Source organism: Tamandua tetradactyla, chromosome 9 (assembly GCF_023851605.1).
Source record: "Tamandua tetradactyla isolate mTamTet1 chromosome 9, mTamTet1.pri, whole genome shotgun sequence".
In the NCBI taxonomy this organism is placed as follows: domain Eukaryota; kingdom Metazoa; phylum Chordata; class Mammalia; order Pilosa; family Myrmecophagidae; genus Tamandua; species Tamandua tetradactyla.
In genome coordinates, this window is record NC_135335.1 from 13793510 (window position 1) to 13817032 (window position 23523).

At 48.6% G+C, this 23523-nt stretch overlaps 2 protein-coding genes across 6 annotated transcripts in view; one reads left to right on the top strand and one right to left on the bottom strand.

The window, feature by feature from the left end:
• Positions 1-671: 671 nt before the first annotated feature.
• TKFC (triokinase and FMN cyclase) lies at positions 672-14437 on the bottom strand. 5 transcript variants are annotated; one of them, XM_077116043.1, is made up of 19 exons: positions 14311-14406; positions 13706-13792; positions 12874-12979; positions 9055-9244; positions 7995-8105; positions 7693-7874; positions 5830-5908; positions 5423-5512; positions 4773-4807; positions 4611-4695; positions 4426-4515; positions 3842-3958; positions 3356-3475; positions 3066-3203; positions 2215-2321; positions 1973-2076; positions 1813-1846; positions 1615-1704; positions 672-1243 (listed from the first exon to the last, which is right to left on the bottom strand). In XM_077116043.1, the coding sequence occupies exons 3-19, from the start codon at positions 12874-12876 to the stop codon at positions 1082-1084; spliced, it is 1737 nt and encodes a 578-aa protein (XP_076972158.1). In that variant the 5' UTR covers positions 12877-12979; positions 13706-13792; positions 14311-14406; the 3' UTR covers positions 672-1081. The 5 variants fall into 5 exon arrangements, with proteins under 5 accessions (XP_076972158.1, XP_076972159.1, XP_076972157.1 ...); XM_077116044.1 differs by lacking the exon at positions 14311-14406 and adding an exon at positions 14109-14299; XM_077116042.1 differs by lacking the exon at positions 13706-13792 and having other exon boundaries at positions 14311-14437.
• A 38-nt stretch (positions 14438-14475) lies between these two features.
• The window catches only part of DDB1 (damage specific DNA binding protein 1), a 34292-nt gene continuing 25244 nt past the window's right edge, over positions 14476-23523 (top strand). The window contains exons 1-6 of the mRNA XM_077116041.1: positions 14476-14710; positions 15935-16083; positions 17040-17156; positions 17528-17749; positions 21530-21644; positions 22606-22703. Coding sequence (XP_076972156.1) covers positions 14650-14710; positions 15935-16083; positions 17040-17156; positions 17528-17749; positions 21530-21644; positions 22606-22703 — 762 coding nt within the window. The 5' untranslated portion in view covers positions 14476-14649. The remainder of the gene's footprint in view (positions 14711-15934; positions 16084-17039; positions 17157-17527; positions 17750-21529; positions 21645-22605; positions 22704-23523) is intronic.

Here is a 23523-nt window from a genome sequence, read left to right on the forward strand (position 1 = left end):
GTAGGTGACGGCAGGTTCCATTCCTAGGGTGCACCAGTTGTTACTGCCACCTGGAGTGGACAACCCAGGGTGCTAGGCATCTTGCCTTTATCGATTCACTTGAATCCTTTCCACATACTTGTAAGAAGGGTTCCATGTGGATTTTACTTATTCTAAGAAGCTACATATAGGTCTGAGTTCACGGAGCTGGGATGAAGCACAGCTAGGATTCAAAACCATGTCTAGTGAATCATAGCCAGAGCTGTCACCTGCTTCCCTATGTTGAGTGTGTGCCCAGCATGTGTGAACCCTTTGCCCCTGAAATTCAACAGCACCCCCTGCTCATCTGGGGGCTGCTCAGGTGCAGTTTCTGAGCTACGCCTGAGCTTTTCCTTTGGGTGCCCCATCTGCTCATTTGATTTGGTGCAGAAAAAAGTTTTCCTTTCATTCTTAACGTGAGGTGTACATACTAGGGGTAGTGTGGATACTGGGGAGAAGGCAGGAATGGGGACCCCAGTGGAGCCAGCCCAGCTGAGCAGACCTGCCTTTGGGCCTTGGCTGGGACTGTTCTGTCTGATAGGAGAGGGGCTACCATCGTTTCCACCAGGGGCAGTCCCAGTTCTTGGAGCATCTGGAGGCCCACTCATTCACACACTTGGGACAAGGTCACCAGAGAGAAGATAGTACCTATGTTGTTTCAGTGTCATTTATTAGCTTTCTTTTCCATGCCAGCACACATTCAGGTGCAGAAAGCCTTTCAAAGACAGAATCTTAAAACCAAATCAGCATTGGCAATGACGATTTGTGCTGCCAGCCCAAGGAAAATGCCTTAACGCTGACATCCAGGATTGGGGGCAGGGCTCAATGACCCAAGCACTCCATCCTCCCTGAGAAGGGATGGCGCCCTGCTGAAGAGGCACGTGGCCTGCCCCGGGCCTCTGCATGGAGGTGTTCTGGAGGCTTGGTGGGGCCTTCCTGCTGGGAAGGAAGAATAGGCGCTTTGGGTGGGAGTGAGGGGAGGGTGGCTGTTGAAGAGTAGGGGGACGTAACAATGGGAATCTCAGTACAGCAGTGAGCAAGGAGCTGAGGCTGAGGGAGGCAGTCACACATTCGAGCTCTGCAAGACTTCAAGGATGGCCCGGAGAACGGCAGCAACTGCCACTGCGCCAGGGTCTGGCTGATCCAGCTGTGCAGAGCTGATATAACTGGCTCTTCCGGCTCTAGCTTCCATATTCCTGGTGGCCTCGGCTGCAGCTTCAGCAGACTGAGGGTGGGGGCGTGGGATTAGGTTCAGGGATGGGCCACCAGGCGTCCTTCCTACCATGGGCAGAGTTCCTCTGCTATGCTATCTGGCCTCGACCCTCTTGTCCCAACTCTGCTAGCAGCCTCTGTAGTGTCACCAGGGCAGAGAAGTCACTGCCCACCCTGCCTCTAGTAGGGAAAGGAGCTGCCATTTACCAAGTTATGAACCAGTCACTGGACTTGGGCTCTATGGGTATCTCTCAGGCCTCACAATAACCTGAGATAGGCACTTTACCATCTCAGTTTTACAGAGGAGGGAACTCGGGTCACACGGAGAGGAGCCTGGTGGCCCCAAGCCTGTCTCGCTGGGCAGCTGGGCCCAGCCTCACTCACCTTGACTGCTTTGGTCAGGACTTGTAACATATCGGCCCCCGGACTCTTCCAGGCTTGGAGCTCCTGTCCTGCTGCCCAGAGGGCATCCAGCTGTGCAGGATGAGGGAGGGGGGCTTAGGCGAGGCCCTGCCCCTGAGGGTGGCCTTTAGGGCTTATAGGCTCAGAAGGGAGGACCAGGGCTGCAGAGAGAATACACACCATTGTCCTGTCCCCAGGGGCAGCTTTTCCATACCTAGCAGAGAAAGAGAACAGAATGAAGCTCCCTGGAGGTGAAGACGAGGTCTAGCTGGGAGCAGAGGACATCAGCCACCTCCCACCACACCCCTTCCCCAGCCTACACCACAGCGTGCCGACTCACTTCTGCATGGCGTCCAGGCCGGCGTCCATGGCAGCAGACCACGCTGGGAGACCAGTCTTGGCCTTGAGGGGCTGAGCAGCCGCAGTGAGGAACAGGCCATAGAGCTGGGCGAGAAGGGGAAGGAAGGGGGTGGCGTGTTGGGTCCAGAAGGTTGAACCTGAGGAACCGGCCTGGACCTCTGCCCAGCCAGGATGCCCTCCCTCCCTGTCAGCCCTGTGGCCCACTGAGGTGCCAATGCTCACCGCTCCAGATGAGCCTCCCATCTTCTCCAGGAGCAGAAAGGACAGTTTAGAAAGGAGCTGGGCAGGGCTGGCAGGGGGTGGACCTTCTTTCAACCACTCCTGAATCGCTGCAGGCAGAGAGAGATGGTGAGGAATTCAGAGACTCTGTTTGCCCCCATGCCCACCATCTGTCTGTCAGAAGGAAAGGGGGCTGAGGGAGGTTGGAGAGAGGTTGGGAAATGATAACCAAAAGGAACCTTGGCAGCCAAGTAGTGGGAGAGGCCTGCTCTGAACACCCTTCTAAAATTAACCTAACCCTGACATTTCATAGCCTACTTCTTTTTACTTACTCTCCTGAGTACTTTGCACGAACATCCTCTACATTTCACTGACTTATTTGCCCGTCTCCCCCACCAGAATGTAAGCCATGAGGGAGCGATTCTGTCTGCTCTGTTCAGGATTGAACCCATAGACTGGAGAACAGTGCCTGGCCCAGGCTAGGCACTAACTACATTTTTCTTGAATGAATGGTGCTTGACAACAAAAAGGTTTTCATTGGTCTTATTGAAGTGAGAAAACCAAAGGCAACACAATGTTTCCCTTGAGTCTCAAGTTATACAATTGAGACTTTATTCAGAGATCATGACTTTTCTACATCTGCGGTATTAGAAGATCCTTTTCCTTAGGAAAATGTGCGCAATGGGTTCTAGGATTTTGCGAATGACCTCACTTGGCAAAATAAAAGTTGGCAGCCCCACGTCAGCACTCCAGAAGTTTGTGACATTGTTCTGATGCGTGAAATGCTCAAATTGAGGAACTGATGTGCTCTCCTGGCCTCTCTCCTGACCCCAGAGGGGCCGCGGGGCACCCACCTCTGGCAGCGCGGCTGTGGGTGGTGCCACAGTCCCCGTCGCCTGCAGCCCGGTCCAGGGCGTTCAGATGTTCTTCCAGACCCAGGAGGGTGGCGCACACCCGTTCCAGCACGAGCACCACCTGCTTTGAGGCTGAGCCTAGAAAGGGAGGGCAGCGGAGAAGAGGCCCACCTGGCTCTTCTCACAAGCAGACTTGACTGCACCAGCAGAGCCCGCTGTATACCCCCACATAGGGGTTCAGGTCAAAGCCCCAGGCCGCCAAGGATGACCCCAACAGAAGGGTCTAGTACCTCCTGCAGCAGTGGCATCGGGGACCTCTGGAGGCTCAGTGGGGGCTGCCCGGCTCCGCTTCTGTCCAGTCACGGAGACCTTGGCCACTTTAGGCCAGGCTGATGCAGTGGTTTCAGCATCTAGGGACCAGCAAGATGCAGGCTAATCTCATAACAGCCAGGAATCAAATGGGCTCAGACTCCCCACCTGGCACTGGTGGCCCCAGCTGCTCTGACGGATGGCCTCTTGCCTTGGAGGAAGGGAATCCACCTCAACCAACCTACAGCTACTGTATACAAGGGATTGAAAGGGGTGGGGGTGGGGCCTCTAGGGAAAGACTGAGGAGAATCCTACTTCCAACCCCTTAAGATCAAGTGAGAGCTGCAGAAGGTTGAAGCCGGAGAGGGCCACTTCACAGGTTCCACCGTCCTGATTTTTCTTGTCAGCCCTGACAGAAGTCCCTGTTAATCTCTCTGGCTCCCTCTGGCTCCAGGTTTTGGTCTCACCTATGAGGTTCAGGAGGGGCTCATCCACCAGCAGGAGGGTGAGAGAAACGCCAGGCATCTCCAGGGCTGACATGAAGCAGCCCACCAGGGCCCGCGCGATCTTCACTCCACGGCCCTCTGCATGCCAGAGCATGGGAGCCCGTGAGGGAGGGAGGAAGGGAAGGACACTTTCCCCCAGAGAATCACAGAAAGACAAGGACCTTGGAAGCTGGCGCCCTGCCCGCATCTCCTGGATTTGCCCCCTCGATAGGAACAGATGCATAATTACAGGTCTCGATTACTGAGTTCTTAGTAGGCACTAAATGTCTTAAATACGTTCACTCTCATTTAATCTTCCCAACAATCCTATAAAGCAGGTCCTATTATTATTATTATCCCCACTTCATAAATAAGGAAACAGGCTGAGGCACTCAGCTCAAGGCACCTAATAGGTAGGTGACTCCTCTGATGGCCCAGCCATGCTCGATGCCACCACTAGACAGGGAGGACATCAGTTGCTTTTTTTTACATCCTGCTTCAAAGGGCCAGAGTAAAGACGTTCTTGGGGTAGGGGGGATGGGCATCCTTTCTAGCACGGGGCTCACCCAGACAACGGACAGCAGCGTTGGCTATGATACCCAGTTCTAGGAAGGACAAGCCACCAAGGTTGTTGACCACCAGCACCACCGAGGAGCCTGTGGATAGAAAAGATGCCCCCAGGTGAGGCCTGCTGGGACCCCTGGACAGAGCTGTGGGGAGGGATGGGGGATGGGGAAGACAGGGTGCTCACCTAAACATACAGGTACGTGGGATGCGTTGGAGGCGTTGGTCATGTGGTCGAGCATGAGTTTCACAATCTCGTCGGCAGTTGCCATCTGTCAGAGGGAGCCAGCAGTGAGCTGCGTCTGGAAGGCTTGATGTCTGATGGGCCTGGGGCAGGGAATCTACCTACCTTGACTCGACGCACACCAGCTTCCCCATGGATCCCTGTAGACAGATGCAGTGACCAGCTTGGGGCCTGGGGATGCACTCGTCACATTTTCATCAAGGACTTATCAAGTGCTTGGCCCTCAGCTAGGTGCTGTGTACATAGGGAGTGTGTTGGCAATGGGTAAAATCATGCAAAGTACCTGGTCTCTGCTCTCCAGGAGCTTATGGCTTAGTGGTAGACACAGCCAGGAACTGAAGTAGCTTTACCCAAAGGCAGTCACGGGAAAGCTACTGGAGGCCTATGCCTGTCACATTGTGAACAAAGGAGAGGAACAGGGATGGCCTCATAGCCAGGGTGGCCTTTGAGTAGCCCCTGGAAGAAGGGTGGCATCTTGACAGGAGCAGGAGGACCCAGGAATGGTGGGAGCAGAGGGAGAGGAGGATGGGTGCACAGAGACCCATGTGACCAGAATGGGTGGCAAGAAATCAGGCAGGCTGGGGCCAGGAGGGCTTTCATGTACCCACTTAAAAATATTATGACCACCTTGGGGACAGCTCCAGGTGAGTATTAAGCAGAGAGGACCACATACATGGCTCCCAGGTTATAGGAGGTGGGCCCAACCCAAGGCAGGGGGAGTAGGTACGGCCGTGACAGGGTGACCATGAACTTACCCAGGCCCAGCTCTATCTCATCAGCTGAGAGTTCGAAGGTGGGTTTGGAACCAGGGACGCTGCAGGAGGACAAGCTCACCCCCAGGGTACCTATGAGAAATGTGCATGAAAGGATCAGTGCTCTCACTTGTCAGTGGGCCCAGGAAGAGCTGCAGCAACCTCTTAAAAGTCCTGTCTATGGGCATCCCCTTCACCAAAAAGGGCTCCTCCCACCCTCTTTTCATCTCAGTGATGAAAGAGAAACCCAGCTTTGCTATCCCAGAAGCTCCCCCTTGGAGACCTTTCCTTAGCCCCTAGGAAACGGCTGGAAAGTCACTACTGTGCTGCAGACAGATATGTGTTCCTACTCCCATAGTTTGCCTCCACCTATCCCTGACATGCCCCCCCCCCCCCGGACTGGCACTCACCCATGGCCTTCGTGACCAAGCTCACCCGCTTTGTGATCTCTTCCAGCCCCATACCTGCCTCAGCAAGGGCACCTGCCACCTGCACGCAAGCAGAGATATGCCCCCAAGGGGGAAGCAGTCACTGTACCACTAGGGGAAAGAAGATGGTCTGTGGTTGGCTTTCTTACTGAGAAGGGGGTATCTCTTGGTAATCCCACACCCATCCTGACCCATCACATTCAGGGCACATCATACTTCCAATGTTCACAGTGTACCTGCCAGGAATCTCTATGAATCCCAGTCTGTTGGAGCCAGAGGAGGACTTTACAAATGGGGAAATAGGCCTAAAGAAGGGGGGCGACTCAAGAGAACCTCTTTTGTTACTCAGATGTGGCCTCTCTCTCCAGCCAACACAACAAGCAAACTCAACACCCTCCCCCTGTCTACGTGGGACATGACTCCCAGGGGTGTGGACCTTCCTGGCAACGTGGGACAGAAATCCTAGAATGAGCTGAGACTCAGCATCAAGGGATTGAGAAAAAACCTAGAATGAGATGAGATTTAGCATCAAGGGATTGTGAAAACCTTCTTGATCAAAAGGGGGAAGAGTGAAATGAGACAAAGTGTCAATGGCTGAGAGATTCCAAACAGAGTTGAGAGGTTATCCTGGAGGTTATTCTTACACATTAAGTAGATATCACCTTGTTATTCAAGAGGTAATGGAGAGGCTGGAGGGAACTGCCTGAAAATGCAGAGCTGTGTTCCATTAGCCATGTTTCTTGAGGATGAATGAATAATGGCATAGCTTGTCACAATGTAACTGTGTGATTGTGAAAACGTTGTGTCTGATGCTCCTTTTATCTACTTTGTCAAGAAACCAGTAGAAAATATGGAATAAAAATAAATAATAGGGGGAACAAATGCTAAAATAAATTTAGTTTGAAATGCTAGTGATAAATGAAAGTGAGGGGTAAGGGTATAGTATGTATAATCTTTTTTTTGTCTATTATTGTTTTATTTATTTTTCTGTTGTCTTTTTACTTCTTTTTCTGAATTGATGCAAATGTTCTAAGAAATGATGAATATGCAACTATGTGATGATATTGAGAATTACTGAATATACATGTAGAATGGAATTATATATTAATTTTTTTGTTTGTTCTTAATTTTCTAAATTAATAAATATTTAAAAAAAAAGAAGGGGGGTTGCCCAATGTCACACAGCATGAGTTTCCCAATTCCTAGGATAGAGTTCTTTCTCCTATGGCACATACGCAGAACTTCACTTTGCCCATCCATCCATCCATCCATCCAATATTTACCTAGCATAGGGGATAAGATGAATAAGTCATAGTCCCTGACTTCAAGGAGCTCACAGTCTTGGAAGAGGTGGGGAAACAAACACATACAAATTAAAAATCTAATACCAAGTGCTAAATGCAATGATAGAGTTCAGGATACACAGGAGGTTATGAGGGTCCCTGAGCAGGGGCTTCTAAGCAGTGTGGGCTAGTGGAGAGGTCAGGAAAAGGCTCCGAGACGGGGAGACATGAGCCGGGCCACTCACGAACAGTAGGGGTTAGTCAGGCCCAAATGGGGGAGGACAAGGGAAGGATATTCCGGGGTATAGATGTGGCAAAGGCCAAGCCACGGAGGTGACGCCCAGCCTGGTGGGCACAAGAAGCTGGTGTTAAGGGAGCACAAAATGATGGTAGCGATGATGGCAGAAGTTGGAAAGTCAGGGAGGGAGGGTAGGAATATGGTGGGTGCCCAACCACGCTGCCTTGGCTGACCAGCCTGAAGAGAGGCTAGGAGGGGACAGAAGGCTGAGCGAAAGGCAGAACAGCCCCGAACAGCCCCAGTGTCCTGGGTGGGACATCTCACCTTGTGTATAAGCACTGTGCCACACAGCCCCCGCCGGCCTGTCTTCTTTAGGACAGTGAAGGCACTGTCATCCCCAACGACCACCATCTCCACAGGGATGCCCTCGGCCCGGGCCTGCTCCCGGGCCAGGCCGAAGTTCAGCCTGTCCCCAGTGTAGTTCTTCACGATGAGGAGGGTCCCCGCTGGAGAAGCACCCGGGCAGAGCCCCGTCAGCACCCCGTCAGCACCCGCCCAAAGCCCCTCCCCCACCTCTGCCCAAGTCTGCCCTCCCTGCAGCAGCCCCTTCTACCTGCTGGTCTCACCTGTGCCTGCCTGGGCCACTGCCCTGATGGCCGCCAAGATGCTGCCCACTGCTGGGGAGGTGAACACGGCTCCTGCAATGACCCCTGTCAGCATCCCCTTCCCTATGAAACCTGGAGATGGGGAGGGGTGAGGGAGAGGGTGATGGGGGGGGGCCTGGGCCTAGTCACAAGGCTCCCCACGCTCCTGGGTCTCATGGACTGCTGAACCCTACAGCGTACTTGGGCTGCTCTCTCCCAGGTCTTCATGTGAGCAACTCCTTCTCAGGGACCCTGTCCTTGGAGAAGCCCTCCCTGACCTCCTGATCTAAAGCAGTTACTCCACCCCAGCCCCTGCGACTCGCCATTCCTTTACCCAGTTTTACCGTCTTTACCACCTTCACTTATCACCCTCTGGGTTGACCTCATTTACTTCTTTGTCACCTGGCTACTGTCTCCTGAGAGTAGAATATAAGCTCTGTAGGGGCAGGGACCATATAGGTTTCATTCCCTGTAGGGTCCCTGGTGCCCAGAACAGCACTAGACACACCGGAGACACTCATTCGTGTGTGCTGAATGAACAAATGAATTCATCAAAGGGAGACAGAAAAGTACAAACGATGCAAAACCTGGTCCTCCTGTCCTCCAGGAGCTCTCAGCAGAGCTGAGGGGGCAAAACATCTATGGCAAAGGACAAGAAACACACAGCACCGGCCATAATTGCACGTGAAACTTAGGGAGGGCGCTCAGGACAGGGCTATCACTCTAGAAAGGAAGACAGGAAGGCTCTATGGAGCACAGAGTGGATCAGCTGGGGGTCCAGGCCAGGAGGATTCACGGAATCACTGACTCTCAGATCTGGAAGGGGCTGAGAGCTCACGGGGCCAAACCTCATAATTTTATCAGTGTAGAAACTGAGGCCCAGGAAAAGGCCTTGGCTGGCCCCAGATCACAGCATGAGGGAGTAGAGAGCTGGAGCTAATGCTGGTTCCTGGTTCTGGGCTGGACTCTGCCCTGAATCTCATGCTGGGAGTCCCAGGCCACTCTGCTGAGCAACCCCCTGCCTCCACCCCAGGCTACTTACCGGCGTGGGCAGGCTCATGGCCGGAGCCCCCACCGGACAGCACGGCTACCTGGCCCTTGAGACTGTCCAGATCAGAACGGAGGGCCACGCGGTGCCCCTGCAGGAGCTGCAGGTTGGGGTTACAGGCCACCAGGCCAGCGAGGGCATCGTCAGCACAACCTGTCACCGAGTTTACCAGCTTCTTGGAGGTCTGTGGGAAAGGAGTGAGGAGGAGGTTCAAGCTGGGGTCAGCACAGACACCTCCATCCAGCCCAGCTGTGTTGCTATGGCCAAGACCCCTCTCCCACACCCACCCGGGAACTCCAGGAAACACAGCAGTTCCTTGAGTTGGAAACTCTTTGTGACATCTTTGTGTGTGTGTGGGGGTGGGGGGGGGCAGGCACCAGGAATTGAACCCAGGTCTCCCGCATGGCAGGCAAGAACTTTGCCTGCTGAGCCACCATGGCCCGCCCTTGGGTGACATCTTGACAGCTAGATGTTTCTGTGGGATTCCTACCTGAGGCTTTTTATTCAGTGCCTGACTTATGAAGGGTTTTGGGCTGCTTCTTAAATTTATCCTGAAAAATGGTTTCAATACAAGGAAAATGGGGGTACTGGAGTACTGAATATTGAAAAGCTTAATAAAGTTGGGGTCCAATAGCCTTTTTTCTGTCAAAGGAGAAGCAGCTCCAGGCTGAGGCTCCTATGCCAGGGGAAAGGGCTAAACATCTGCTGCTCCAACTGGCGCTCTGATGCAAAGCAGACACTGCCCAAGCCCTTTCATGTGCCGGGACCAGTGCTGGGCACTGAGTGTAAAGAGATAATAAAAGGCTGCTCCTGTCCTCAATGGAAACACAGAGATCCTGTCCACATGCCGAGGGAAGTGTGACACAATAGGAATGCATTTATGCCACGGAAGCAGAGGGGACCTCAGCCTCCTTGGAGCATCCTGGAAATTGCGAAGAAGTAGGTGGGTAAATAGGGAGTAGGGAGCATGGAGGGAGGGGAGAGGGTGGGAATTCCAGGCAGAGGGAGAGAGATATGACAAAGCCTGAAGGTATGAAACAGAATGGTGGGTGCAGGAGAAGAGAAGCAACTTAGAACTGCTGCAGCAACAAGTGACCACCAGGAGAAGTGGGTAGGAACTCACAAGCCACAGGAGTAGTCTGGCCATGAGGAGCCTCAGAATGGGGGCGGTGGGAGGGACCCATGCGGCACGGGCCTGCCTGAGTACTACAGAAAGCCCCGGGATCAGCTGAGCTTACACACAGGTTGACGGTAGGAGAAGTGTGCTAGAGTGCTTAAAAGTGGGGACTCTGCAACCAGGAGGACTTGGGTTCAAATTCCACTTCTGCCTCTCCCTAGCTGTGAGAATTCAGTTAAGTCAGCTCACTGTTCTTAGCCTTGATGCCACTTTTGTAGATGAGAGGTTTAATAAGATAACAGGGTTTGTGACTGTTACGTAGTAAAAGCTCCAAAAAAGGGGGGCTATCCCTATTACCTTTTTTTTTTTTTTTGCATGGGCAGGCACCGGGAATTGAACCCAGGTCTCTGGCATAGCAGGTGAGAATTCTGCCATTGAGCCTATTACTTTTTAACCCGTTAATAGCTATCCCTCTTACTTTTCAACTGGGGCTAGCTGAACAAGGCCTGCAATCTGAGATGCAGCTTCTGCCTTTGTCCTGACCAGGGTGGGACTGAGGCCCAGTGGGACCCAGAGGGCCGGGCTCGCAGTGCCGCCTGGTGGCTAAGGGGCAGCCTGCACCCAAGTCACGTCCTGGCAGGGTGCACTTCCGGCTATGCTCCTCCGGAGCCTACTAGCACCCATTTCTTTTGTGCAAAACTTGCCTCCCTGCCGGCCTTTCATAGGTGAGGCAGGGGCCAAGGCCAAGCCACCTGCTTCAGAATGAGAAAAGTATCCCAGGTCAGTAAGGAGTGGGCAAAATAATAAGATTAGCTCTATTTCCTGAACAGTGACTGAGAGCCAGGCCCATTTCTAAGTGCTGAAAGCATGTCTCACCTTATCTTCCCAATAACCCTGTAGACGAAAGATGAGCCTGATGAGGAAAATGAGGCACAGTTAAATGACTGTGCTCAAGCCACTAAGTGACCAGGTCTGCCTGGCTCCAAAGCTGGTCTCAATTTTGACTGCATCATGTTGCTTTACCGAGGGGCTGAAGGGAGGCTGATGGTGCCAGGTCTTGCCTGAGGAAGGACATAGCCTTGTGGCTTTCAGAGTCCACCAGAGCCTGGGATGTGAAATTAAGCCATGAGGTAGTTTCAACTCCAAACTCTACCTCCAGGGCCCCCGCTTGCCAGAATGTGTCCTGCTGTCCATCCTGGATAATCTGACCTGCCTGGGTCTTTAAACCATCCCTGCACTAGAGACAGAGGAAGACTTGGGGACCAGTACCATCCCTGGTTCCTGGTGGTCTGAAGAGACCAGAGGATGGAAAAGGAAAGGAAGTCATGGGTGTGTGAGGCCCTGTGCTGGTTTGAAAGGATGTATGTCCCCTAGAAAAGCCATGTTTTACTCTAAATCCCATTTCATAAAGGCAGAATAATCCCTATTCAATACTGTATGTTTGAAACTGTAATCAGATCATCTCCCTGGAAATGTGATTTAATCAAGAGTGGTTGTTAAGCTGGATTAGGTGATGACATGTTTCCACCCATTTAGTGGGTCTTGATAAGTTTCTGGAGTCCTATAAAAGAGGAAACGTTTTGGAGAATGGGAGATTCAGAGAGAGCAGAGCAGAACGACCTGGCCATGAGAAGAAGAGTCCACCAGCCAGTGACCTTTGGAGACGAAGAAGGAAAATGCCTCCCGGGGAGCTTCATGAAACAGGAAACCAGGAGAAGAAGCTAGCAGATGACGCCATGCTTGCCATGTGCCCTTCCAGATAAGAAAGGAACCCTGCCCGTGTTCAGCATATGCCTTTCCAGATGAGGGAGAAACTCTGACTGTGTTCACCATGTGCCCTTCCACTTGAGAAAGAAACCCTGAACTTCATTAGCCTTCTTGAACCAAGGTATCTTTCCCTGGATGCCTTAGATTGGAGATTTCTATAGGCTTGTTTTAACTGGGCCATTTTCTCAGCCTAGGGAACTGTAAACTAGCAACTTATTAAATTCCCCTTTTGAAAAGCCATTCTGTTTCTGGTATATTGCATTCCAGCATCTAGCAAACTAGAATAGGCCTGCCCCTACTCACAGCCACTTGAGATTGTCTTTAGTTTATCTCATACTGCAGATGAGGAAAGAGGGTCCTCAACCAGAGAGGTTAAGGGTATTATGCAAGGTCACATAGCTGGCTGGTGCCAGGGGTGAAATTTCAACCCAGGTCTGTCCGAGGCCTGCTTTGGTTCAGCTTAGTTCTACAGTGGACCTGGAACAATGTCCAGGGACACGCTGAGCCTCCCTGTCTAAGGACAGTCACAAGAAAGTTCTTCATAGTTTCTTCTGAGTCTTATACAGTATCCATTACCGAATAGGTACCCACTAATGTTCTAATCTAAATGCATGACCCAGAACTCAGATAGATGGTCTCCACAGGGACTCAGAGGCTACAGTCTCAGGCCTAGATGGGACCAGAGGCCTCCAAGAAATGGAGGGAAGCAGGAGTCAGCCTCTGAATGGGAGAATGACCCCTCTCTCGTAACCCCTCTGAATCTCAGGAGGCCTGAGCAGAGCCTACAGAGTTCCAGGGTAGCCCAGGCTTAGACCCCCACTACTCCAAGGCCCCAGCACATTTTTTTTTTTTTTTTTTTGCATGGGCAGGCACCAGGAAACGAACCTGCCCAGTACTGTTCTCCCACCCCCAGCCCCCAAAGAACTCACCATGGTGGGAAGGCTCTGAAGGAGGTTGAGTTCACAGCTTTACAATGAGTTTGCTGAGGATCAGAGCAGTACCTAGGTCTGAGCACACTGGAGGCAGCAGTAGCACCTGCAGGAATGGGCAAGGACACCATGTGCTGAAGGCACACACAGCAGACTGGCATAATCACACTTCCAGTGCCCTAGTAATTGGGGAGCTGCCTCAGACTCTGATCCAAGTCCAAACTCGAGTACGTGGCTAAGGGATGGAGAAGAGTGTGAGGCTGACCAAGGTTCACACCTGTGCTTGCCTACCAGAAAACAGATCGATAGGGGTTGGGCACAGGCCTGCCTTTATGCCCAGGGGCAGCCTCCACCTCGCCACCAAGGAGCCAAGTTACCCACACAGTAACTCCATTTCTTTCATGTGTACTGCATGAAAATCTCTGTAAGCAAAGATCTCCATACACGAGGAGGGAGGTGATTTGGGTTTATGACCCCATTTGACATCTTGGGAAACTGAGACCCAGAGAGGTATGCTAACTTGTCTAAGTCATAGTGGCAAGAGCCACAGCTCAAGTCCATGTCTGGTCTTTCTGCAAAGCCTATGCTTTTCTACAGATAATGCAGAGCCTCCCAAGTCAGCCAGAATCCCAGGCTTGGGGAACCTCCCATGTAAACCACAATGACAATTTTAGCTCCCCTCACTTCAGCCGAGCTCAGGGATCATCCAGTGTTCTGGTGGGGAGCTCAGTGTGTGTGCAACGGCAAGAGCCCAGTTTGGGATGAGATGTGGCTCTATTTCCGATTTATTGGGGGAATCTTTGGCAAATCAATTTCCCTCTCTGAGTCGCACCTTCATCATCTCTAAAACGGGGATTGGCTCCAATCTGGCATCCTGCAGGTGAGCCAGGCTATATGGTTCTCCTGCTCTCCGGGGAGCCTGTTGGATGTGGAGTGGCTTGAAGAGTGCAGAGCCAACTGACCACCCTCCTGGACCCTTAGGGTTCTTACTGGTAAACTCCGATTTTGTTTGAGGTCAGATTTTGAACAGCGATAGGGGAACTAATGATGTCGAGCAATAGCCTACTGGGTCTTTCTACGTCTATTTTTTAAAAACATTAAAAAAAATGTTTACAGGAGAGAGAAATGAGCGTCCTAGTGCTCCCCAAGTGGGGCGAGATGGTTGCTTTAAGGTCAGGCGGGGGCCCCGGGTTTTTGGGGGAACTGGGAGGGTTAAAGAGGAGGGAGGCACGGACCTCGGCCCTAAGCCTGTTCTGCACAAACAACTGTCACTTCCCCTCCCCTCTCAAGGCTTCTGAAGTCCTTCCGGTTCCAAAATGCGGAACAGCCCCGAAGGCCGCGAGAGCAATGGGCACGGGTCTGGGGAAAAGCGAAAGGCGCGGACGGGAAGGTGGGGGGCGGCGGCCGTGTAAAGTAACACAGAGCCGGTGTTACCACCTTCTACGCCGCTGCTGCGGCCGCAGCTCCACCAGCATCCGCCGACGCGCTCTCATCCGGGTACTGCGGCTCTGGCGGTAAGGAACTGGGCGGGGCCTCTTGGGGGCGGGGCCTCTTTTGGTTGGCCGCCGTCGGCCCCGCGAGTCCTCCAGGACCAGGTGAGGCCGTCCCGTGATGCCCCGCGCCCCGGCCGCTCTGGCCTGCAACGTGTATCTGGGGCGGAGGCAGCGGCAGCGGAGATTGCCGCGCACGGGTGGGATCTCCCATCTTTGACTTTTCGCTCGTATCGGTCTCGCTGTCGTTGCGTTCAAGTCCCGACGGGCCGCCCCAGGCCTCGACATGTCGTACAACTACGTGGTAACGGCACAGAAGCCTACCGCCGTGAACGGCTGCGTGACCGGTGAGGCTGCCAGGGCCGGAGACCCCGACGAGGGAGGGCACTGGGGGAAACCCAGGCCTAGGGAGGCCCGCGGCCCTTGGGGTGACCGGGCAGGACCGGGCCGGGGGAGGAGAAGGCGCTGACGGCCCAGGAACCTTTCCCAGCTCCACGACTTCCAAAGAAGCTGTGTTTGGGGAATAAAAGCTCTACATGAGGGTCTCCTTTCGTCCTGGGAGGTCACCTGGCCTCGAGACAGGGATGAGTCCAGTGGGACAGAGAGCTTAGTGTGAGTTGATTGTGTGGTGGTGCGTAGGCCCCGAGATTAACCTCATGTGATTGGTGGAAAGGGGGGTGGTGACGGGGCGGCTTTTGGATCAGGAATTTTCATGAGTGGGGGTCTAGGGGACGTAGGAGGCGGAGGGATGTGAGGAATGCCCGCACTCACCCGAGAGGGCGAGGGTTCTCTCTAGGCTCACCCCTTTGCCTGGAGGTGGCTGCTGAAGAAGGGTGTTAGGATGGCCTGGCCCAGTGCAGAGTTTGCCTTGTTGACTATGCAGGGTTTATTAAGGACACACATGACCACCCATGTCCGGAACTCCGGGAATAATCTCCAGTTCCACGTTCTCTGCTGAATATGCAGACCCCTGGCTTATATGCTTTAAGTAAATCCTAGTCATGATTTCAAAACACAGCAATGTTATTGGGAGAGTTGGAGGTTGCAGAGTGTGGGTGAGGGGATTGGTAGACTGCTGGAAGGGCAAGGGGTGTGAACAAAACAATGCTATAATTCATGGCTCTTGGGGTTTTCTTCACCTGACCTGGTCTGTTTGGTTAAGGTTTTGTGAGAGTTTGCATGAGTACTGGAAGAGATGGACACTTCTCCAGCATCCTCTAATTAGAGAACAAGATCTGCCACTGTAATAGGAAAAGTAAAATTTGAGGGGATGGTGTTGTCTGAAGGGTTTTCATAGTCATTGTCAGTTGAAGGACTCACTGCTATTAACGCCAGTTCAGTTTTCTTAGTCCGATTAGGGAGACAGCCTTGTTGAATGTGTGGAGTGAGACTCTGTGAGATGCTGGATTTGACAATAAAGGGAGTAATTGGAGGGAGCTCAAAAAATATGTGGAATAAATGGGAAAGCTGAGAATACTCTAGGTAGTTTGGCTGCAAGTAGTAGGATTATTTACATGCTCCTGGGGAGACACTTCCCCTGGCTTTATAGGTTAGAGAATCTGTTCTTTCAGGACACTTTACTTCGGCGGAAGATCTGAACCTGTTGATTGCCAAAAACACAAGATTAGAGATCTATGTGGTCACTGCCGAAGGGCTTCGGCCTGTCAAGGAGGTGGGCATGTATGGAAAGATTGCTGTCATGGAGCTTTTCAGACCCAAGGTAAGTGCTCTGGGTTGGGCCCAGCAATGAAGTAAGAACTCTTGGCTATAGATTGTTTTATGCCTTATATAACTTGGGATGGATGGAATAAGGTTTAGGAGAGAAACTTCTCTTTTTGAATGGCAGATTCCAGTTTATGCTGTACTTGAACAGGCTTCCTAAAAGTAGGAGAGACTCATTGGGAAAACTGTCAAGTTGAATTCTTTAAGAAGGTGAAATTAAAGCAGTTTGAAATGGGGGTCACCATATTGCTTATTGATTTAGATGTAGTCTTGAGAATAAGACAGTCCTAGTTGAGTTTCACTTAACTTTCACAGCCTTGCTTTCCCCATCTGCAAAAGGGGGAGAATAGTATCCAATCCCCTGTGTGGTTGTGAAGATAACCCAATATGCAGTAAGTACTCTCTGTTAACAACGTCTGTTATTGTTATTATTGTTATTATTAGCATTATGACTCATTTGTCTTCTAAGTGGCCAGAACATTACTTCCAATATCTTAACTGAATCTTATCAAAAAGCAAAAAGTTAAAAGTTTAATTACAGTCCTTGAAGGAAATATTCATTTTTTTGCTCTTATGTTGTGAGTAAGACTCATTTAAGTAAATGGAGTAGATCCATTTTAACTTCCATTGTTATTTTCAAAGACAATATTGTATTCATTCAGAATTTGAATGGTAGGAGTGAGATTAGTTTGAGATGGAAGGCATTGGATGTAGAGGAGAGATGGAGATTCTGAAAGTAAGGACTGAGTGTTTACCAGTCTCAATTCCAGCCTTTCGGACATGCCCTTAGGTTGTTTATGTGCCTAGTACTTACATACTCAGCATTCATGTGACTAGGGATTTTTCTCTCCAGGGAGAGAGGAGTCTGGACATTTCTAGCATGCTTAAAAAAATCTGAACAAGTGTTCCTGTTTTTAAAAGGACCTGTTTTGATAGCGTAATGTTGGTTTCCAGGGAGAGAGCAAGGACCTGCTATTTATCCTGACGGCTAAGTATAATGCCTGCATCCTGGAGTATAAGCAGAGTGGCGAGAGCATTGACATCATCACGCGAGCACATGGTAATGTTCAGGTGAGGTGGCTGCTTCAGGTTGATGAACAATCTCCAAGTAGGACTGTCATGATTTGATGAGGAGAACTGAAATGCAAGTGCACGTCTCCGTGTGATCAGAGAAACAAGGAGAACTCTGAGGGTTTTGAGCTTTTATGAAGAAAGGTCTTCTTTACTCAGGGTTCAAGGAACAGGGAAATAATTGAGATGAACAATTTTTAGTGTTTTACAGAAAGATATGCACTAATACTTGGGCTCCCTGGTGTGCTGTTAGACTAAAACTGTGGGATCCAGATGACGCCAGCCAAAGCTCTTGGGAAAGGGGTGCCCATTGCCCTCCGTTAACTCTGTGGGTGTTCAGGTTCTTCCCTAATCCCAGTTTTACGTTTTAGGACCGGATTGGCCGCCCCTCAGAGACGGGCATTATCGGCATCATTGATCCCGAATGTCGGATGATTGGCCTGAGACTCTACGATGGCCTTTTCAAGGTTATTCCACTAGACCGTGACAATAAAGAGCTCAAGGCCTTTAACATACGCCTGGAAGAATTGCATGTCATAGACGTCAAGTTCCTATATGGTTGCCAAGCACCTACCATCTGCTTTGTCTACCAGGTACTGGATTGAGGCGGGGAGAGAGGGGAGAAGCTGTGTGGTTTGGCAGAGTGGAAGTTGTTTTTGCTACGTCTTTGCTATTTGGTAGTAGGGTGAGCCAGAAATGTTTGATCTTTTTGTCCTGAAACGTTTTAAACAACACAATCAATATGGGTCAAATTTTGGTTGCATTTTAAGTGCAGAAATACTTCTTGTGGAGACAGGAAGCTCTCTGGGGCTTGTAGCACAGGTTTTAATCCTGAGATTACATGTTGGCTAGGGGCCTTGGAGATTTTATAGGGTGACCCAGTTTATGCTTTGTCTAAGTCTCTTACTCCATCTTGGGGATTATTAAATTTTAGCTATGGAGAAATGATCGGAAAGTTGCCTTTACAAGCAAAGGAAACATTTCTTGGTGGTGCCTTATTTATGTCTTCTAAGAAAAGGTTTGTGGTGACTTGCTGGTTCCTGACTTCTATTTTAGTGTCTGCCTAAAACTTGAGCAGAGCTGATCCTGAACAGCTGTTCTCGGGGCCAAATCTGTTTAGGCGGGGTGGGGTGGGAGAGCAGCAAGCTGACATACCAGTATCTTGCTAAAAACTCAGCTTTTTTTGAAGAGAAATTGTATGTTTACAGAAAGGTCATAGAGAAAATAGAGTTCCCATGTACCACTCCCTCCGCTGGTAACATCTTGCATCAGTGTGATACATTTGTTAAAACTGGTGAAAGAATATTACTGTAATTGTACTATGTACTGTAGTCCATGTTTTTGTATTAGGGTAAAACTCAGCAATTTAACAAAGGGCCATACAGCATGAGGTCATTTTATTTACATGTGATTGAATAAATGGCAGAAGGAAACAATAGTCCAGTTCAATGTCGTATGCGGGGGCGTTTAAACATTTTTCCAGCCAAGTATATATTGGCAGTACTGATAAGTTTTTTTGGTTTGTTTCTTAGCATTTACCATAAGTACTATAGTTCTGAGGACAATTGGGATAAGGTTCAGTTGAACGAGGTTGAAACTAGTTTAGATTTTGTTTGATCTTGTTTATAGTGTGTTATCAGAGCTGAAATAAAAAAATAAAACTTCTCCTCTCCCTTCTTCACTTTTGTGAATATCAGGTCAGTGATATTGTTGGCTACTCGAAACTGACTTTGTCTATTCCCAGTTTTGGGGCTGCCAATTGTAAACAGTCTTCATTTCTATAAGTTTGGGCGCCCAGATCCAAATCCTGATTTGAATTTTGGGGAAATTATTTCTGACCCCAGTCATTGAAAATAAAATCTTTTCATCAGCTAAAAGTTACTTTGTCTTCTGTTTTATGCCAAAAATTCAACGACAGATATTTAGGTAGTGTTCTAGTTTGCTAGCTACTGGAATGCGATATGCCACAAATGGAATGGCTTTTAAAAGGGGGAATTTATTAAGTAAGAAGTTTACATTTCTGAGGCCGTGAAATTGTCCAAACTAAAGCAAGTCTATAGAAATGTCCAAATTAAGGTACCAACAAGAGGTTACCTTCATTCAAGAAAGGCTGATGAAGTTCAGGATTTCTCTCAATTGGAAAGGCACATGGTGAACATGGTGACCTTTGCTAGCTTTCTCACCAGGCTTCTAGTCTCATGAAGTTCCCCACGCAGGGGTGGGGGTGAGGGGGATGTTTTCCTTCTTCATCTCCAAAGGTCCCTGGCTGCGTGGGCTTTCTTGGTTCTCGTGGCTCTCTTGTGACTCTGTTGCTCTCCACAATCCTTCCTCTTTTAAAGGATTCCAGTAAACTAATCAAGAGCCACCCGGAATGGGTGAAGTCACATCTCCATCTAATCAAAAGTTAATCCCACAATGGGTGTGCCATAACTCCATGGAGATAATCTAATCAGGTTTCCAAGCTACAGTGCTGAATAGGGATTAAAAGAAATGGTTGCTCCCACAAGATTGGATCAAGATTAAAACATGGCTTTTCTAGGGCACATAGTCCTTTCAAACCAGCACAGGTAGGTGCCTACTGTATGGAAGATACTCAGGCTAAGTGTTTTAGGAGCTTTAATGGGTTGAGATGCGTTCCCTGCCCTGAAAAATTCTGAATTTCTGCCATAACCTTTTAGAATCTGGCCCAGCCTTTGTTGAAACTATCCACAGCTAGCCAAATGTAGCCTTTTCCCCTCTCCCTGCTCTTTAGTCTCTCTCTTTTTTTTGTTTAATTTTTTGTTAATAAAACCAATCAACATACAGTATGAACATTCCTATTTTTTCATCACATAATTGTATATTCATCATCATGATCATTTCTTAGAACATTTGCATCAATTCAGAAAAAGAAATAAAAAGACAACAGAAAAAGATTCATACATACCATACCCTTTATCCCTCCATTTCACTGATCACTGGCATTTCAATCTACTAGATTTATTTTAACATTTGTTCCCCTTATTATTTATTTATTTTTAATCCATATGTTTTACTCATCTGTCCATAAGGTAGATGAAAGGAGCATCAGACACATGGTTTTCACAATCACACAGTCACATTGCGAAAGCTATACCGTTATACAATCATCTTCAAGAAACATGGCTACTTGAACACAGCTCTACATTTTCAGGCAGTTCCCTCCAGCCTTTCTGTTACACCTTAACTAAAAAGGTGATATCTGTTTAATGCATAAGAATAACCTCCAGGATAACCTCTTGACTCTGGAATCTCTCAGCCATTGACACTTTATTTTGTCTCATTTCTTTCTTCCCCCTTTTAGTCGAGAAGGTTTTCTCGTTCCCTTGGTGCTGAGTCCCAGCTCATTCTTCTTTATAGTTTCTTAAAGGTGACTTTGATGGTCCCAGAATTGACATGAGTCATGATTCAGGAAAAGGAGAGAAAGATGGTCTTTTTAAAAACATATTTTTATTGATAAAACAACATACAAGCATTCTTAACATACAAACATTCCATACATGGTATATAATCAGTGGCTCACAGTATCATCATGTAGTTGTTTATATATCACCATGATCATTTTTTTGAACATTTGCATTAGAAAGTGAACATTTCACTAGAAAGAGAAATAAAGAAGAAAGGACTCATACATACCATAGTCATTACCCCTCCTTCTCATTGACTACTAGTATTTCTGTCTATCCAGTTTAACTGTTGTTCCCCCTATTATTTGTTTATTTCTTACTCATATTTTTTACTCGTCTGTCCATACCCTAGGTAAAAGGAGCATCAAGGTTTTCACAATCATACAGTCACATTGTAAAATCTATATCATTACAGTCATCAGGAGGATGGTATTACAATAGAGAACTGGAGGTTTTGACAAACTTTAGAGGAACATATGTTCTGTTCTCCCTACTATCATCCTATCAGAATTCTTGTAAAAATTGTATCCATTTTTAAAATCTCTGATAGATTTGGCTTCTCAGTGTTGTTTTTTTTCCCTCTCTCTCTTTCTATTTTGTAAGTTCTCTGAGGCCAAGTAACTCATACATGTATTTATTGTATCCTATAGAGCCTAAGCTAGTGTGACAAGTTCATTTTTCAAGTTCTTTAAACCTTTCCTGGTTGGTCAGATGGTGAGACAGTAGGTATTAGATGTCAGCAGCGTACCCAGAAATTAATCTCGAGCTTAGCTGGTGGCTGTCAGTATCCTGATAAATAAGGATGGAAAGGCTGTCATGGCAAGCATGCCTAAGATTCCGTGATTGTCAGATGCCAGGTGTGGTGGCTTGTCTCTTTCAGGTCTCCCCTCCAGCCCAGGGTTCACCCTTCATAAGGGCTAACCTACCATTCCACCTTTCCTGACCTAGGACCCTCAGGGGCGGCACGTGAAAACCTATGAGGTGTCTCTCCGGGAGAAGGAGTTCAATAAGGGCCCTTGGAAGCAGGAAAATGTAGAAGCTGAAGCTTCCATGGTGATTGCAGGTTGGTTGGGGAGCGTTTTAGAAAAGTTGTTCCTACCCACCCCCTACCCCCAGTTCTCTGGCTGATTGATTCCTTTTTCTTCTTCCTCATTTTTTCTGCGATTCATTTCACTGCTCAGGTACTATTGCACGCATGCACTCTTCAGCACTCCCTTATGTCCCTTTTCCCTAAATGTGCTTTCTTTTTTTTTTTTTTTAATTTCTGTCTTTGGAATTTTCTGGTTTTATTCACTCCAGAAGGTATAACTTTCCTTTGCCTGGGGTTAGGGTTGCCGATAAAACACTGAGGTTGATTTGCAGAGTCATATATGAGAATTATTGTTGGGCATAACATTTAAAAACTGAAAGGGATCAATAGAGTTCTTCTAATCTGAGTCCTCTGTTTCATAGGTGAGGAAGCAGGGCCAGTGGGGCTGGCCCAAGTCCGTATCTAATTGGCAAAGCCTGGGCTAGAATCCAAGTCTTTTTACTTCATATCTTCCATTATTCCCCCAATATGTGAACTGTCTTACCCAGTAGATTTTTTTCTTTTTGCATGGGTAGGCACCGGAAATCAAACCCAGGTCTCCGGCATGGCAGGTGAGAATTCTGCCTGCTGAGCCACTGTGGCCCGCCTCCCCAGTAGAAATTTAAAACTCAATGGTGAATCCCATAATGGGGGGAACTGGAGATAAGGAAAAGAGTAAAAGCTTTTAGCTAGAAAGGATCAGAAGTTTAGGGGAGAAAATGGGGAGAATATATGGAAAGACTATTGAAAAGGCCCACTCCTAGAAACACCGAAAAAATTAAAATAGAGGTAATAAGAATATTTCCAGGATTAGATGATGGCCAGTCTGAAATTGCAGACAAGAGTATAGAAAAGTATATTACCTTCCCTGGACTTTGATTATGTTATAGTGCCTCAGGCAGTTTGGCAGGTCCAAAGTGCTGCACATTCTAATGCTACTCTTTTTCTCCTGCAGTCCCAGAGCCCTTTGGAGGGGCCATCATCATTGGGCAGGAATCAATCACCTATCACAATGGAGACAAATACCTGGCGATTGCCCCTCCTATCATCAAGGTGAATGGTGTTCCTTTCCCTTTCTTTTTATTTTATTGTTAGAAAAGTTGTGGGTTTACAGAAAAATGCAGAAAGTAGTTATCCCCCTCCTTCCCTTTTTCTTTCTCCTATGTTTCTTCCTCTGCTCTTTCCTTTCTCTCCATTCCTCGAAAGGAGATCCACAAGTACCTGTCCCACTGTTCTCTCTGTGTGTAGGCTGTTATATTGGTCATTGGGGACACAAAGAGAAATTAGCCTTCCTTCTGCTTTTGTAGAGCTTGCTCCCTGGCTTACAATGGAGAAATAAGCATTGACTGAAACAACTTTAAAATGAATCATCAGGAGGAGAAATTGTTTAAGTTCTATTGGTTATAATGTTGTCAGGGCTCAAGTCACGTGAAGTAATGTGGTGAGAAATTATAGAGACTTAAGAAATTTTAGTCCTTAAAATTTCAAGTCATAAAAATAAAGCCGGGTGGTGCAACGTTGGCTAAGTAGCGGAATTCTCACCTGCCAAGCCAGAGACCTGGGTTCGATTCCCAGAGCCTGCCCATGCAAAAAAATATATATATGTATATATAAAGGCTTAAAAACTTAATTTCATTATTTCCTTTTTTAAGGGTAAATAAATCTGTGGAAGCATTTAGTCCAGTGAATACTTAGACTTGCTTTCTAGTCTATGTATTTCCCCTTCCTAGTAGAAATATATGAATAAGCTTTAAATTATATTGAGTTCCTCAGAAAGTTATCTTCAGAGTCAACAAGTTCTCCATTTTCTGTCACATGTGTAATGTTTGCTGAGTGGACTCCTAGGCTCCGTAGGTTCCAGCTGGTAAAGGGG

Bases quoted from the DNA above. Each gene is read 5' to 3' on its own strand.
- TKFC (XM_077116042.1), bottom strand. The intron at 2,322-3,065 runs GTGGGTGCCCCG...CTCTGCCTGCAG, and splicing joins CCACAGCCGCGCTGCCAGAG to CGATTCAGGAGTGGTTGAAA. The intron at 1,847-1,972 runs GTGAGTCGGCAC...TTTCTCTGCTAG, and splicing joins GGCCTGGACGCCATGCAGAA to GTATGGAAAAGCTGCCCCTG.